General features: G+C 55.1%; 2 protein-coding genes across 3 annotated transcripts in view; both read left to right on the top strand.

The window, feature by feature from the left end:
* The window catches only part of GPC1 (glypican 1), a 222,285-nt gene extending 215,112 nt beyond the window's left edge, over positions 1 to 7,173 (top strand). For both annotated transcript variants that reach the window (XM_056358663.1, XM_056358662.1), the window contains exons 6-9: positions 149 to 268; positions 1,035 to 1,168; positions 2,346 to 2,521; positions 2,850 to 7,173. In XM_056358663.1, coding sequence (XP_056214638.1) covers positions 149 to 268; positions 1,035 to 1,168; positions 2,346 to 2,521; positions 2,850 to 3,067 — 648 coding nt within the window. In that variant the 3' untranslated portion in view covers positions 3,068 to 7,173. The remainder of the gene's footprint in view (positions 1 to 148; positions 269 to 1,034; positions 1,169 to 2,345; positions 2,522 to 2,849) is intronic.
* A 2,016-nt stretch (positions 7,174 to 9,189) lies between these two features.
* DUSP28 (dual specificity phosphatase 28) lies at positions 9,190 to 15,518 on the top strand. The gene is made up of 5 exons (XM_056358664.1): positions 9,190 to 10,589; positions 10,690 to 10,843; positions 10,947 to 11,470; positions 11,925 to 14,425; positions 15,344 to 15,518. The coding sequence occupies exons 4-5, from the start codon at positions 14,078 to 14,080 to the stop codon at positions 15,476 to 15,478; spliced, it is 483 nt and encodes a 160-aa protein (XP_056214639.1). The 5' UTR covers positions 9,190 to 10,589; positions 10,690 to 10,843; positions 10,947 to 11,470; positions 11,925 to 14,077; the 3' UTR covers positions 15,479 to 15,518.
* The last annotated feature ends 731 nt before the right edge of the window (positions 15,519 to 16,249 follow it).

The following is a 16,249-nucleotide window of genomic DNA, read 5'->3' on the forward strand; positions in this document are numbered from 1 at the left end:
CCAAAAACTTAAGCCAGAATCTCAGAGATTTTGCAGGTAGGAAAGATAAACATACTTAAGAAGAAAAAAAACAACATAACTGTGGAGTGCTAATTAATTAAAGAAATAATATCAAAAGATAGGATAGAGAGTTTGGTTTGTTTTTCAGGTTTTCCAAGGCTGTGGAAATCCCAAAATCAGTACAAAAGGCTCCAGCAGCGAGGACAAGAAAAGGCGGGGGAAGGTCGCATTAGAAGCAAAATCCTCTGCACAAGCACTGGAGATGCTGGTGAGTTTGCCTCCAAAGGTCCCTCCCTGCCGGTGTGCCAGGAGCCTGGGAGCCCGGCCAGCACAGCACTGGGTCCTGCTGGTGTGCCAGGAGCCCTGGGAGCCCAGCCAGTGCAGCACTGGGTCTTGCTGGTCGGGTCACACCACCCCCAGGCTGCTGAATCGCCTTTGCTGGCGAGTCTGAAGAAGGTCAGATCGGCAAGTACTGGCATGACCTAAGCAGATCTGATCCTGCCTTGGCACAGGGTCAGGGTCTAGGTTGCTGATAACCACTTTATCAGGGGTTTGGTGCCCATCTTACCTGAAAAGGCTCCTTGCCATTGGTGTCATTCAGCCTCGGGCAGTCCAGCCTGGATATTGGGGCCAGAGGTCCTCCTCCATGGAGATTTTGGATTCCGTGAACGATGAGCTGCAGGATCTGCCGTGGTCCCACATTTCAGAGGCTCCTCGCCCACAGACACCTGCCTGTCCCACCCTAGTAAAGCCCTGCTGGCTCCCACCAAGGCTGCTTCTCAGTATTGTCCTCGTGGCCCAGAAGATGATCTTCTCCTGGTTAATCTTACGGTACCAGAACATGCTCTAGCATGTCACCTTCAGCCTTGAGTGCTTGGGTTGAAGGCTGGTCTTTAGGGGATTATATATCCCTGTCTGCATAAAAACAGAATTTGTGATGGTAAAACAAAAAAAATAGGAAAAATCTTTGTGCTTTCCGCAGCCTCAGAGTGCCCCAGAGCTCTCCTGGCCCTGAGCATCCTCTTTGTTTACAGGTTTTAGATGCCAAAGGGAATCTGACAGCTCTCAAGACTTACTGGATCACCCTGCCCAGCAGCCTGTGCAGCAAAAAAGTAATGGCCAGCTCAGTGGCGGATGACAAGTGTTGGAATGGGATGAGCAAGGGCAGGTATGGAGAAGGTCAAGGTGCCAGGATAGCACTGTTCCAGGGTGGGGGAGGGAGGTTTTGATAAAAGGCACTTAGCCATCATCTCAGCCAACCCCACTTGTCCAGACTGAGCCAAAAGGTCTGTCCCTGTCCACAGAAATGCTGTGTTTCCTGAAAAACTGGTGCTTGGGAGTGTCAAGCCTGTTATTTTGCTATGTGGTGGAGGGTTAAGCACTGAAATGCACTAACCATGAAATAACTGTGTAGTTTTGTACTAATGAAGCAGTTTTGCAGTGCCACGTGCACTCAGAAGGCAAATGGGCTGGATTTACCTCCCAAACTCCAGAGCTGTTGCTGAGAGTTGCCTACGCATCTTTCTGTCCATACCTGCCCTGAAATGCTGTTCCCTCATGAGAGGAGGCACCTGGGTGACATCAAGTGGCTGCAGAAACACCTCCCACCCGTGGCTGGCAGCTAAAGGGTGGCTGTGAGGGGAGATGGGCAGCTGCTGGCCCTGCACCTCCTTTCTCCTGCTGGGCTGATCTCTGCCAGCCTGGAGCCGGTGCCTTCGGTTGTTCCATATTTCACGTCGTTACTGCAGTGCCGCAGCTGTGCAGGAGCAGATGGGCCGGGGCACTCGAGAGGAGCAGCGCGGCTCTGTTCACTGCTTGACAGCCCCCGGTTGACTGAAGCTTCCCTGGGGGCCCGTCTCGTTGTACGGGGCTGGGGGGATTCAGTCGTCCCAGGTGTCACTCCCCACAGCATTCAACTGGGGCAGGGATGGAGGTGTTTGCAGCCTCCCATATGGGCAGAGCTTTTCCATGGGGAGCGCCGCTGTGGCTGTGTGGGTACCGGCCTGAGAGCAACCCCTCAGCCCCACACAGAGCCTGTCCTGCAGGAAACCTCTCCCCATGCCAGGACAGTGATGCTGCAAGGCCACCAGCCACCTCCTGCAAGCTGAGCTGGCTTCAGGGCGACCTCCAGGGGACTGGTGGGGTCTGGCCACAGCAGCATGGCTTGGCCATCCACAGAGCTGGCTGCCTTGCAGCAAACGTCAGCACGCGGAGGCTGTTGGACAAGCCAGCGCCACTGCCTGCAGCTTCTCTGCAGTTCAGAGAGGCTGGATGGTCACTGGTGTAACAGGGAGAGGTGAGCTTGGCTGGGGGGAGACATCTAAACCTAACACCTTCCTTCGCAGTTACCTGCCCGAGGTGATGGGGGACGGCTTAGCTAATCAGATTAACAACCCGGAGGTGGAGGTGGACATCACCAAGCCAGATATGACCATTCGCCAGCAAATCATGCAGCTGAAGATCATGACAAACCGGCTGGGCAACGCTAACATTGGGAACGACGTGGATTTCCAAGACGCAAGTGAGTTTAGCAGGACTGGAGAGGTCCGCAGCAGGCGGGAGAGGCTGAGCAGCCCTGGCAGCCTGCATGGGTCTCCGTGCAGCCCCCGCAGCTGGGCCCTGGTGGCAGAGGGATCGTGGTGGCCTGGCTTTTGGCTGCCGGGGGCACTTAACGTCAGCTGGAGATCAGGTGTGGGCTTGCATCCCGTAGTGGGGGGGCGCAGAGAGGAGGAGGTGGCCAGGGCAGGGCTGGTGGCCAGAACTCCCTGGGTGGCAGCAAGGGGAAGGCAGGGATGGCACCCACCATAGGGAAGGCAGTCGGGGCTCACCCCACGTTTGTCTCTGTGCAGGTGACGACATGAGTGGCTCCGGGAGTGGCGACAGCTGTCCTGATGACGTCTGTGGCAAGAGACTTTCTAAGAGCCCCAGCACCAGGCAGCCAGAAACGCACGCTATTCCTAAGCAGTCTGGACACGGCATCAATGGAGCCAGCAGCAGATCTTTGCCCTCTGCCTTCCTCCTCCTCCTCTCGGTGGCTTTCATCGCCGTGCAGCACTTGTGGCGGTAACTCACTAGCACAGCCAGGAAAGAGACTGCGGCCGAGGGCTTCACTTTGCCAAAACCAACCAACCAACCAACCAACCAACCAAAGGACATATTTAATTCACCTTGGCAAAAAAAAAAAAAAAAAAAAAAAAAAAATAGAGGGAGGAGAAAAAGGTTTCAGTTGTTTGCTATTTCTGGCAGTGCTCGAGCAGCTGTTTTCTTCTTTCTTGGTCTTTTCCCCAGTGCTGGGCCCTTCTTTCCGTACCTCATTGTTTTACTTTTGTTATTGCCACAAACTGGCTCTCGGGGCTGAAACGAGCCTTTGCAGAGGCTGCCGGGGGGAACCCGGCTGGCCCCTCCGAGGGCAGCTCTTCTGCTGCCCCCATGGAATATGCAATTGCCCTGATCCTGTTTCCCAGCCGCTGGCCAGAGCGCTGCTTCCCATACAGCTGCCGAAAGCAGGACGGTGCCAAGAGCAACGCCACGTCGTACCGCGGAGAGACCGAGAGCGTCAGCGCTGCTCAAGTGCTGCATTCAGGGGCTCTTTCGGGTTTTTCCTCTGTACTTCCCAGGCAGAGAGAGATGGCCCTTCGCTTCCAGCGGCGTGCGTAGGAGCGTGAGCAGGTTCGGTGGGTTGAACTGAAACGGTTTGGCAGTGGCTGTTGGACCCAAAAATGCAGAACTCCCTTTTTCTTTGGAAAGGTCACAAGTGGGTTTCTTGACTAGAGCTTGTAGCTGACGACAATTTGAAATGTAGGTCTCCTACATCTAAGTGACTGGGAATGAGTGTTAAGGGTTGGGGGTTGGGGTATTTTTTCTTTGCATGCTAGTTGGAAAGCCATTTTTTACCCAAGTAATAATGGTCCAATTTCTACCTGCAGTGCAGTACCGTCGTAGGTAACAGAGAGATGAAAATATGCACAGTGGGATTCTCCACTTGACAGACAGTTGTGCTGCCTCCTCCTCCTTTGGCCCCAGCTGTGGGTGGGAATCCCTTTTTTTTTTGGTAAATAAGAAAGACCAGGGACTTTTTACTAACTGGAGCATTGCAGCTGGTTGTGAGAGCTCACAGCTGGCACGTATGGCAGCGCCCCCGGGGCAGCTGCCCTGGGGCAGAGCAGGGCTGGTGGCCGTTAGCCCTGGGCACTGTCCCCACCCAGGAGATGGACTCAAGGTAGCATCTACCAGGGGGATGTGAGGATGGGACACGTTTCGTTTGGGATTTTTATTTTTCTTCTGGTGTTTGTTCCTGTTGCATTGTAGGTTTTTAAGTGAATCCCCACTTTCCATGTCCCTTCCCTACCCTCTGATGCGCCTTCCCTAACGGCTGCGGGGATGGGGTGAGACGGTGGGTCAGGCACCCACCAGCAGCTCTGGTTTGGCTCAGGGAAGGGCCAGGCTCAGCCTCTGCTGCCCCGTCCCACCACACACCAGCCTCTGGGTCACACGGGTGGCTGCCCTGACCCCGAAATGCTTGGTGGGGTGGGCTCCGTACTGAGTTTTGAGACTGGGGGTGGTCAGTGACAGATATAAATACCCTCATGTAGCTGTAGGAGTGTCTGTGCTTATAGGGCTGTGTGCTTCAGGGCTTCCAGGAGGCTTCTGTACCTGGCAGGTACGGCAAGCATCGGCTGGAGCGTAGGTTTAGCAGATGTTATAGATACAACGCAGCCACCGTGCCTGGTTGGGCCAAGAGCATGCCCAGCGCTTGGGCTTTGTTTGTACAGGGCTGGGTTTGAGTTTCAGATGTGTTTGTGCTGCGGGCGAGAGGGAGGGCAGAGGCGCATCTCTCTGCCTTACTGGTCTGCACAGCGAATGTCGGAGCATTTCCTCTCCTGCTAGAGGAGATGTGTCTTTGGGCTGAGCAAACATTATGGGGTTGGGGTTTGGCTTTTCAAAGAAAGGGGAAAAAAAATAAATTTAACATTAGCAGTTTCTAGAATGTGCAATTTAAGGGAAGATGAGAACATGAGCAAGGTAACGCTGAGAACTGGTACAGGCGGGCAGGGAGGAGCTTGTCACCTGCCCTCCCTGGGGCAGGGGTCCCACTTGGGGCCAGGTAACGATGCTGACGGTGCCTCAGACTAGGCAGAGACTTTAGGCCAACTTTGACTGGCTTCTCCAAGTCACAGTGACTAATGTTACTGACCTGGTATCCTTTCTGCCTTGTACTCACCTTCTTGTAAGGTTAAAACTGATCTAATCTGGTAGGGTTTCAGAAACGAAGGTCAGGATGCTGGACGTTGGCTGAAGGATCCATCTAGACCCATCAGAACCCAGGAGTGGACAAATACAGGTCATGGATTTATACAGATTTATTTACTTCTAGAAATACGGCAAGTTCCATACTACTTTTACTGCTCTAAAGGGTTCCTGTCTTTTTTCTTTTTTTTTTTAACCCAGAGTTGCCAATACGAATGTAGCCTTCAGTTACAGAAATCCCCACAACCAGTCTGCAGAAACTTTATGTCCAAAGCAAAAGAACAGGGGGAGGGGACATTAAAACATCGTACCTTCTTCAAAAAAAATGGTTGGATTGGAGTTTTAACACATGGATGCTGAGGTCAATGTTTTGCTTTGCAGAATGGGAGACTGAACGGAAAGTCCTTGTCATTTCCATTCCTGTGCAGTTAGCATTTGCTGTCAGCCTGTCACCCTCAGAACCTTCTCACAGGCCCCAAGGGGAGCACACCTTAAATATGAAGCCAAGAATTTATTCATTGTCCAATTAATTTTTTAACAATTTAATAGCCCCAATTATTGATCCCGTTACCATAATAAAACCTGATAGTCCAGGGTTTTTTTTAATAAGGCAAAGCCTCAAGAATACAGTAGAAGCCCTTGGTGATGCCTCCCCCCTTGGCTGGGGTTGAGCTCCCACTTCGGTGTCCCTCTGGGCCCCAGGGGTGACCGCTCCAGCCCTCCTGGCACCGAGTTGGGGGCTGGACCAGCATCAGCGTCCACAGGCTGCGCGGGCGGGTGAGGGCAGTGCCGGGGGCTCTGCCCCCTCTTTCCCAGGAATCCCAAGATGTTGGAGCTGACGCTTCCTCCCGCCTCAGCCCCAGGTCCACTTGAGTTTATTTCGTATGCCTTTTCACACGGTCAGCCTGTGCTGCTGCTTTTTGTCGGTTCCCGGTTATTCATTTTTTTCTGTTCTCTTCATCGCGCTGAGGTGGTTGCCCTGACCCGCTACCACCGGGTGGCTCAGGGCTGCGCGTGGCCATGCCACCTTCCACGGGTGGCTCAGGGCTGTGCTCGGCCATGTCACCTTCCACCGGGGAGCCAAACTGGCCAGGTCCCCCCAGGGTATCGGCTCGTGTCGCTCTAAACTACAGCCCCCCTAAAGCAACCCGCGATTAACCCAGTGGCTGGACAGCCGCTGGCAGGGCTCAACAAGCTGAAGCCACCCCAGGTCCAGGCCAGCCCTGAGCCCATGCTCGGGCTGGCACAGAGCCTGGGGCCTTTCAGCGCTTATAAATGACATTTCCTGGGCCACTGCCCGCTCAGAAAGGGGACAGACGTGCCCAGCCCCGTGGCAGAGGCGGATGGAGGGCTGCCCTGGGCCGGGTACGCGAGTGGGGAGCTCTGGGAGGGGGGTGGCTGGGGAGGAATGTTTGCCTCCGTGTTACCAAGGTGGTGGTTCCTGGTGGTCTGGTTTGAAAAGGCCTTGAACTTCACAGGGATGCAGAGTGGGGTGGTGGTCTGGGAGAAAATATTGGCAAGGACCCCTGTCCCTGGAAAGGGGAGAACCAGAAATAGTGGATTTCCAAGTGTCTCTGTCTTTCAGCCTGCTCTTTTGTGCCATAATGTGTATGTTTTAACTAAGGGCGAGGGTCTCAAAAGGCTTTGAGAGTGCAGCTACTTATCATTTACAAATGACAAACTGCCTGTTGTTTTCCGGTGGGCTTGGTAGGGGCTAAGGTATAGCAAAATATCTAAAGTCCACCTCTGCTTTAAACAGATGCATTTCTATTTGCAGGAGTAAGAATTATTTCACTTATTGGCATAGCTGGACAGTTATCTATTTCTTTCTGTTACCAAGGTACTTGTAACTCTCTTGCACTGTTTATCTAAAGTTGAAATATGTTCTTTGAATCCTTGTATAAATAAAAAGGCTGGAGACTTAAATCTGTATTTACAGGGCAGTTTTATTTCTTCTGCATTTAAGCTGAGTTTGGAGTTTTCTTTCTTTTTCCTTGTTAAAGCACAGATGCAGGCCAGGTCAGGAGTCCCGAGGTATAAAATGATGCTTTCAGCCCCAGGGTTTGTAATGGGCCGATGCCAGTGTTGGCGATAGCGGTTTGCCTGTGTTCAGCCCCGTGCAGCCTGGAGGAACAGGTTGCATGGCTGTGATGTGCGTGGAAACAAGTTGAACCGGAGTTGAGTCAGCAAAGCAAGTATGCTGAATGTTCTCGTCCTCATACAGATGCCCAAAAAGTCATGGCATGATCGTACAAGGAATCAGAAGTATCCTCGGTATTTGTCATTAATAAGTGTTGTGCTGATTATTTACTGTGGTCTTGTAGTAGTGCAGCCGCTGGCAGGGTTAACAGCGTGTGGAGCAGACCGCTGGGCCGTGGCGGTGACGTGGATGTTTGATCCCGAGCACATGCTGGAGGCTGAAGTGATGCTGCAGAAAGGTTTGTGCTGCAGCCCTGCCCTGGCCGCCGCAGCAGGGGAATGCAGGAGTCAAGGTGATGCGCTGAAAAGCTGCTCATGAAGTGTCTGACACAGGCTGGGTAATTGGAAACTGCTAAAAGCCATCTTAACTGCCTGGAAGCAAGTATCACTTAAATGTAATAAATTGAGTGATACCCTTGAGTGAGTAGGCATTTCTTTATTTTCCTGTCCTGCAGTTACAGCTATTGGCACCACATGCCCGCTTCTCTATAAATACAGACAAGTGTAGAAATTTTGGCCACCTCCTAGAACTTGTTTGCAGACTGGTCAGTCACCTCCTTTGCCTCCTCTGTGTCTAATTGTGATCTTAAATAATGGCCACTTGGAGCTGTGCGTGTATTAAAGCCGTTGGAAAACACTGCTGTGGGTTTGCGATGCTGCTGAACGCCGTGTGTTTGCAGGTTCCCCGCTAAGAACGTGCGTGGGGAAGGCGTGGGGGTGTGAGGGCTGAGCTGGCCGAGGCGATGGGGGCAGTTCCAGCGGTGCGTGGCGAGAGGACGGGCGAGAGCCAGCGTAGCCGGGGCTGCTCGTGCCAGCCGTTCCCACCCGTGCCCCCACCGGCAGCGGCACCAAGGCCTGAACAACCCCCACCCCCCCCCCCCCCCAGCAAAATGCGGACTGAAGCATCACACCTTTTCTAGCCGGGGGATGCGTTTGACCGTCCTCTCGCAGAACAGGCGACTGGCTTGGCTGCCGGGAGATGGCGTTTGCGTTTAGCTGATCGTTAAGCGTGCACGTACCGCTAATTGCGCTGCGCCTGGTCCCTCTGCGCGGGGACAGGGACAGGGCAGGCGGTGGAAGGGGACAACCTTTCGGGCAAGAAGGACCGTCCTCAAGTCGGCTGCAGGCAGGCGGCTCGTAAGCATCCATAGCCTCCTAGCGAGGCAGTGATGTTTGGTGGTGCCGGTGTGACAATGCTGCTGCGGGCTGGTGGCACTGGGGCCCTCCCAGCTCGGTGCTGGGGCGAGCTGCCGGGGGCTGGTGAGCCCATTAAGTCCCAGCAGGCGTGTCTGGCAAATCCCAGCGTGAGCTGCCCATACGGATCGGTGGAGGGTTCGTGATGCCACGCAAAATAATCACGGTTTGGGTAACAAGCAGGCGTGAGGGGACACCCAGCGCAAGCGGCGCCTTGCGAAGGCAGCGGCGCTCTGCCCTTAGCCGTTGTCTTGCGGCGGGGTAAGCCCTCTAAACAGGTTTTTGGGCTGCACTGACACACAGAAGCAAATAGCAAGTGCTCAGGGAGGAAAACAAAGCAGCGAAAGCCGTTTTTCTGCTGGTGAGAGGTGACGGTGCCCAGCAGGAACACCCCTGAGGAGGTGATGGGGAGCTGGCGCGGGACACAGGGCAGAGGGGCTCGCACGGAGCAGCCGGCTCAGCCCGGCTCGGTGCCCCTCGGCACTGGAAGCCTCCCCACCCTGGGGGGGCACACGGCAGCGCCTGGCCACCGCTGCTGGCACCGGGGGCGAGGGATGGAGCGCGGGGCGGGCGGGGGGGCAGGGCTGCCAGAGGGGTGGCGAAAGGGGGGAAGAGGCTGCGCTGCCCACCGAAACCACGGAGCGCAGCCCGGCAGCAGCGAAGGCAGTGGCCAGGCCCCCCCACACCAGCAGCTGAGACACGGGGAGGAGAGCGAGTCCCTCCAACAGGCTGTGCCGCATCTCCCGCTGCCCGGGGCATCAGCCCTACGCTTCAGGTGAAGAAAGGGGACAGCGGAAAACACTTCGTCATGATGCAATGGCAATTTAACTGTACAAATTAAGGCAACCACAGCCTAAACAAACTTGCTCCTTCCTTTACTTGCCACTTACAGATTCTTCCCAGTGATTTCCACACGGCCCATAGCAAGCTGGTCGCCCGTGGGGACTGCAGGGCTGCTGCAGGAAGGGGGGCTGCAGGCGGCCCCCCCACTGGCAGGGAAGGCTGGGGAAGATGCTAGTGATGCTCGACTGGATTGCTGGGCTGCTTATGCAGCCTTCCCCATGGCAGAGGCTGGCAGCACTGCCACCCCCGCAGCAGCACCCAGCTCCCACCGTGGGGGCCTGGAAGATGTGGTACAGCACAGGCCAGGCAAAGCGCAGGGGACACGTGGAGCATCCCCCCAGGCAGACAGGTGTCAGGACCTGCCAAAGCAACACGGGGCCCCAGTGGCATCAACCCCCTACCCCACAGCACCCCAGCCCCATCTGCTCTGTGGGGCTGCCCCTGGGGCCCTCAGGGCAGGGCTGAGCTCTCCACAGCCCCCTGCCATGGGGAAGCACCCGCCAGCCGGAGATGAGCAAGGATGGACTTCTGGGACATGGGCTGCGGCACTCATGGTGCTGCCCACCACCACCCAAGGTAAGGCTGTCCACAGGCCACAACCCACCGTCACTGCATCGCAGTGTCAGGACACCCCTACCAATCTCCCCATGCAGCCAAGCATCACGAGGGCGAGTCCTGGCGCTGCGCTGCTCTCCAGCATGTCTCCAGTTGGGCTGGGGGCAGCCGTGACCCTCCCTGTGCCACCACAGCACCAGTGGTGGTGAGCTGAAGAGCTGCTGCTGGTGGATGCAGATCATGGCCTGGCTTTCGCTTGCTTCCCAGCCGGAGCTGCCATCTGGGACACTGGCTGCCTATGCTCAACAGCAGCTCCAGCTGCGCAAGGTGGGCTCCTACCCTCCACCCCGTCTCTGACCTGGGGGGGGGCTCAGGAATTGCTCCTGGGCCAGAGGCTGTCATTACTTTTCCCCTCCCTGGGAAGCAGGGACCACATGCCAGGGCTCCTGGCCAAGCCCCGCACAGATGTGGTCCGTATCCCAGTCTCTGGAAGCCTCTTGGATGCACTGGGGCTGAGGGTGCTTCTGCCTGGGTCCAGCACAGCTTTCATGGTGAGTGCGAGGGCTTGGCAGCTCCTCTCCAAAGCTCTGGCAGGGCATCTTCAGTGCTTTCTCTCCAGCCCTTCCGTCTTTCTATTTCCTCTGCTTGCAGGGTGTCCAGATGCCCACCTTCCGCTCCCCCAACACCACCCCTGCAGGAGACCAGGCTGGGAAAGGTGACCTGACTGTGCAGGGACCAGTCTTCTCCCCAGCCAGGAACCTCACTGACATCTCCTGCCTGACAGACGACAAGGCATACATGCCAGGTAAGACCTGCAGGTAAAACCTTGCTGCCCTGGCCACTGCAGGGGGTGCAGGCTCCCCCGCCGCATGGACCGGGTGACTGAACATCTCATATCCCACCCCCAGGGTGGAGAGTAGTTCAAACATCTCCAAAGCAAACCTCCTGCTGTGGAGCGGGTCCAAAAATGGACCCTTTGTGTGTAATGGGTACAACAGCCAACTCTCCTAAAAACTGCTCGATGAGAAACAGGGCCCTTCACCGCTGGCTCCAGCCACAGCTCAGAACTGTCACCTGTAGTGACGCATCACCCAAGAGCCTTGGGACCACCAGCACTCGATCACAGCCTGCTGATGGGCAGCTGCAATAATGGACCCCATCACTTCTGTGGTTTTCCAGGTGGGAAGTTCTGGAGCCCCTGTGGCACACTCAGATAGCTGTGGCCACTTTTATGTCTTTGAAGAGAGCGGTGGGGCACATCCAGGACACCATGTCCCTCTTCTTCTGCTGCATCGGGAAGGGAAAGACCAGCGTGCTCATCCTGAGGGACATAGGCATGACCCTCATTAAAGACCCATGACTGCAAATTAAATACTACCATGATTTTCTGGAAATGATGACAGAGGGCAGCCTGGAAGAAGCTCTGCTGAGCGTAAGAATTTCATTTTTCCTCCACTGCTCCTCACCCTCTGAGATCCCACCGCAGTGCTCCTGCCAGCACCACTCACTTTCAGCCAGCCAGGACCTGGGCAGCCCCTCGGGCTGGATGGGACCTGACCTCCAGTCCCACAAGCTCTTGCAGTGCTCAGTGCCTCAGCCACAGCAGGGATGCCCCAAAGCCTGAGCTTTCAGGTCAGCAAGAACCAGTCCCTGCTCAAGCATCCTTATTGCTGCCCTGACAGAAAAGATGGGTGGTTTATGATGTGGCATCACACCTTTGCTGGGCAGCTCGTTAGAAGGGTGGGCTAATGGTGATCACACAGCACTTGTGATGGTTTCAGAGAGGCAGTGTCATCTTGTGGCAGCGGGCAGCCAGCTGCCTTGGTCAGCGCAAGAGGTCACCTCCCCGGCATGGCCTCCCCCAGCCCTGTGCTCCTCTGCTGGAGGTCCCAGGGATGCTGGACTTGGTGATACCTCGTGCAACAGCCGCAGCTTCCCTGTCCTACTCCAGTTGCATCACCGTCATCATCATCACCTTTCCAGGGTACGTGCATGCCCACAGCCCTCGGCTGACCTCGCTGGCAGCGGCTCAGGTCTGATCTGGCAGCGCTGGGCCTGCCTGCACAGGCAGATGCTGGGAATGCCGCCTTCAGAGCAGTTGCTCCCAGCACCCTCCCTGGCTGCTCTTGTGCCTACGTGTGGCATCAGCCAGGACCCACGGGAGAGGGGCTGTCAGCTGCACCCCTGGCACGCCGCCATGCCGTCAGGCAGGACTCACGGGCCACGCAGAGGAATTCAGGCAACGTTGCCCTTCCACCATGGCCTGGGCTGCTTTGCTTGGCAATGCCATTCCCTGGCGTCCTGGGGGTGCAGTGCGCTCTGCTTTGGAAACCGATGGCCTTCAGCACAGCCGAAATGGCTCTGACGAGTGCTGTGTGCTGCAAAGGGGCTGCCTTGCCTTGGATCATGCTGGTGCCTTCTCCTTGCACCCAGGTTTGAATGGGAGCATGTCCATGCACCGGTACGCAGGGACCCCTGCAAGGGCCCAAGAAAGGCCACTGATGTGGGCAGGAAGAAGAAAGAAGCAGCTCTGCCACCTCCCAGGTGGGAGGAGGGAGGCTGGGCAGTGGCTGGTGCCTTTCCACAGTGCGGGGAGCTGGTGTGTGCCCGGCCGATGGGGCACATCCCAGGCAGTGGCTGCAGAAAGGCTCCTCGCCTGACCTGCAGCAGCATGGCCCGGCGGTGGGGGTGTGCGGTGACACCGCTGAGCTGGGTGGCAGTCGGTGCCAGGGAGGGCCTAAAAAAAAAAATCCCCCAAATTGTGGCTGCAGGAAAACCCAAGGGCCCCCTCACACTGCTGGGGCGGGCAGCATCAGGGCGATGCTCTCCTGCTGAGCTTTATCCTTTTCAGCTCCTGGGACCTGAACGTCCTGGGGCTGGCAAGAGCCTTTTGCCAGCCCTGGGCGAAGGAAGCAGTGGGGCAGAGAAGGGCAGCAGAGGCGCAGGAGACACAACTCTCTTGTGCTCATGCAGGGGAGTGTCTGCCTTGGCCCCAGAGCTGGCACCTCTCCGTCAGGCCCTTGTTGACCAAGTGGTGGCCGGTGTGCAGCAGGTGGGCTTCCCCTCCCTCCCTGGTGGAATAGAAGCTCACCCTCATCCCTCACAGCTGAGCCTTTGCTGTGGCACTGGGTCTCACACCATCCCTGATGTCCATGCCCTGCTGCTGTGATAGTCCAGGTCCATCTTTGTGCCAGCAGCAAATACCTGTCACAGGCTCTTTTTTTGCATCGTGACCGGAGAGAAAACTGTTTGAGATGCTCAGCCCCAGGCTCAGCCCACCAGCTGTGGCTGGTACCTGCCTCTGGCCCTGCAGCCACCGGCTGCTGCAGCGTTGCCTCGGCTGGGCCCTTGGCCCCATCCCCACCGGCCCCTCGCAGCTGGACCCCTGCCTGCGCTCCCTCTGCCCTGGCACCGCACCGGCAGTTCTACTGAAGGTTGGAAGGGTTAGTGGTACTGTACCTAGCTAGTCCGGGAAATCATCTTCTGGCTACGCAAAGGTTGCGTTTGTTGTGGGTGAGGGGCAGCAGCGTGACCTGGAGGTGATCAGCTCCACGTTGCATCGCTGCATCGGCACTGCCTCGTGCTGCAGCAGCAGCAGCAGCAGCCGCAGCAGCAGCAGCAGCAGCAGCAGAAGCAGCCGCAGCAGCAGCAGCAGCAGCAGCCTTCCTGCAAGGGAGATGGGGGTGTTGGCTTCTTGTAAGGAGCTGCTGTGGGGACAGGGATGGTACAAATCCAATTGTTTTGCAAATGATCTGTGGGCTCTGAAAGTGTTTTTAGCTTTTTTTAAAGGCAGCTCTGAGGATCCCGCAGGCACTAGGACCTGCCTGAAGCCTTTACGACTGTGCAGCGGGGCTAAATATAGCCCAGCCCAGCTGGCTGCCAGGCAGCGCTCCCTACGCACTGCTGGGCGAAGCGCCCCAATCCCCTCGGCACCCCGATCCCCCGGCACCCCAGCCCGTGCCGCAGCCCGGCCGCCACACAGAAGCAGCCAGCCAGGAGCCCTGCACTGGGGCCAGTGACAAGGTGGCCTCGGTGGCCGATGGTCCAGCTCTGCAAGGTCACGGCCTCGCTGCTCATCAGCAATGCCAGGGCGGCCTGCAACGAGGACCTGCTCACGCGAGAGGGAGTCACCTTCTGCGTTAATGTCACCAGGCAGCAGCCGTTCCCCAGGCTCCAGCGGGTCCGGGGCATACGGGTCCCGGTGTTCGATGACCCGGCCGAAGACCTGTACCGGTACTTCGAGCAGTGCAGCGATGCTATAGAAGAGGCTGTGAAGAGCGGTGGGAAGTGCTTGGTTTACTGTAAAAACGGCCGCAGCCGCTCAGCTGCCGTTTGCACGGCTTATCTGATGAGACACCGAAAGCTGCCACTCAAGGACGCGTTTGAGGTATTGTACTTACGCCCAGCTTTATGTTTAGACAGCTTCTGGGTAAGAAATGCATTGCTTATTATGGGTAATGATGATTGCTCATAGAATTCTTGTGCTGCTCTCACCTGTTTATTAGCAGTTACACAGAGAGTCGATATTGGAATAAAAATTTCCTTGTAAGTTTTTTTCGCCCCCAACTCCGACAAATAAGCTTTCACTGTGAGGTTTCTGGGACGAGTGTCACCACGAATGCAAAATAGGCCGTAAGGACTGGTAGCAAATCTGCAAAGTTGGTTGGCTTGTGAACATTTTCCCTGTGGTTTGCCTAGTCACAGTAAGTGATGTTAAAGACGAGACACAAAGAAAATGAGTGAAATGGATGCAGGTCCGTGCAAAAGTTGTTTTGCAGGATTTGCTTTTATCACAGCAAAGAAACATCACCAGTTAGGCCTGCTACGTAGCTGGGGATGAGCTGGCTACGGGCAGTAGTAGCTCCACTTTATTAGGATGCCCATGCAATACATATGGCTCGTGCTCTACGGTCTTTTAGTCGTCACCCACCCGGTAGGTGTACCACTGAGGTCTCTCATTTTGATAATACTGTTTTGCTCAGTACCAGACAGAGGCGGGCAGGTATGTGACCAAGTTTCACACGATCTGAAACGTGGGCGATGCCACCCCGCTTTGTGAGACAGTCACATTTCCCGTAAATCCAACAGCTCCTTTTCATGCCTTGCCCGCGAATCTGTTCTATAAGAGGGACCACATGCCAGGAGGCCTTAGCAAGTGCAGAGTGAGGTCAGCTCACCAAAATATCTGTTTATTATTCTGTAGCCAAATCAAAGCCAAAGTAAATCTTCTCAATAGTCTAAGAGGAAAATAATCCATCTGCACGATACCCACCCTCGCTCCTACAGTGTCTCTCCTTTCTCCTAGACTGTGAAGTCTGCCAGACCAGTAGCAGAACCCAATGCAGGATTTTGGTCTCAGCTGCAGAGATATGAAGAAGATTTGCAGATAGCAAAGCAGTCTGATCTGCTGAGCAAAGGACTTAAAAATAGCAATGTGTGAAGATGTTATAAAAGGAGTGAAGTGGCTTGCTGGAGATTTTTTTTAAAAAAAATAAGGTAATCACATCAAGTATCACCTATACATAAAACGCCTTACTCCCTGAAGTGAGCTGATGGTTCGCTGACTTTGTTCAGAGCGTTGCCATTGAAGGTGCTGGGAAAGGGAGAAGCAGCAGAAACAGAAAATGGTTGGAAGGACTGTAAACAAAGCAGCAAAAGGCATGGTATCTTCCACATTTATTTTCCCCTGAATGACACTGAATACGGTAACACTGTATCGAACAAATGAGTGAGTTACTGCATAGGGATTTGACTCTTTGTTTTCAATTAAACTTCTCCTGGTTTTTAATTAAACTTCTCAGTGACATCACTAGAAGATCTGATGCCAGACCAAGGAAGTTCTGAATTTCTCTCACCTACTGAATCATAATTCATGTTCATGAGCTGACACAACCGTTTGTGGGAAACTGACACTGGAACTGCTTTATCTCTGCTCAAGTTCTGAATTTTCCTTGTGGTCAACTAGACCAAAATACTGTCACAAAATTACCTAAAAATCCAGAGGACAGCACGTACAGATGATGGTAAGGAGTTCAGCTCCCACCAGGCAAGTTAAGTCCCTTCTCAGCTTCTGAAATTATTTTCCAAAATACCAAAGGAATTCTTTTAAAAACAGTAGTTGATGGTGGAGGGCAGAAGATGACACTAGCAATCTAAAAGTAACCCTAGCTCCTTCTAGCTTTACTTACTAAGCCTGACGAGATCTGTCAGT

Source organism: Falco biarmicus, chromosome 13 (genome assembly GCF_023638135.1).
Source record: "Falco biarmicus isolate bFalBia1 chromosome 13, bFalBia1.pri, whole genome shotgun sequence".
In the NCBI taxonomy this organism is placed as follows: Eukaryota; Metazoa; Chordata; class Aves; order Falconiformes; family Falconidae; genus Falco; species Falco biarmicus.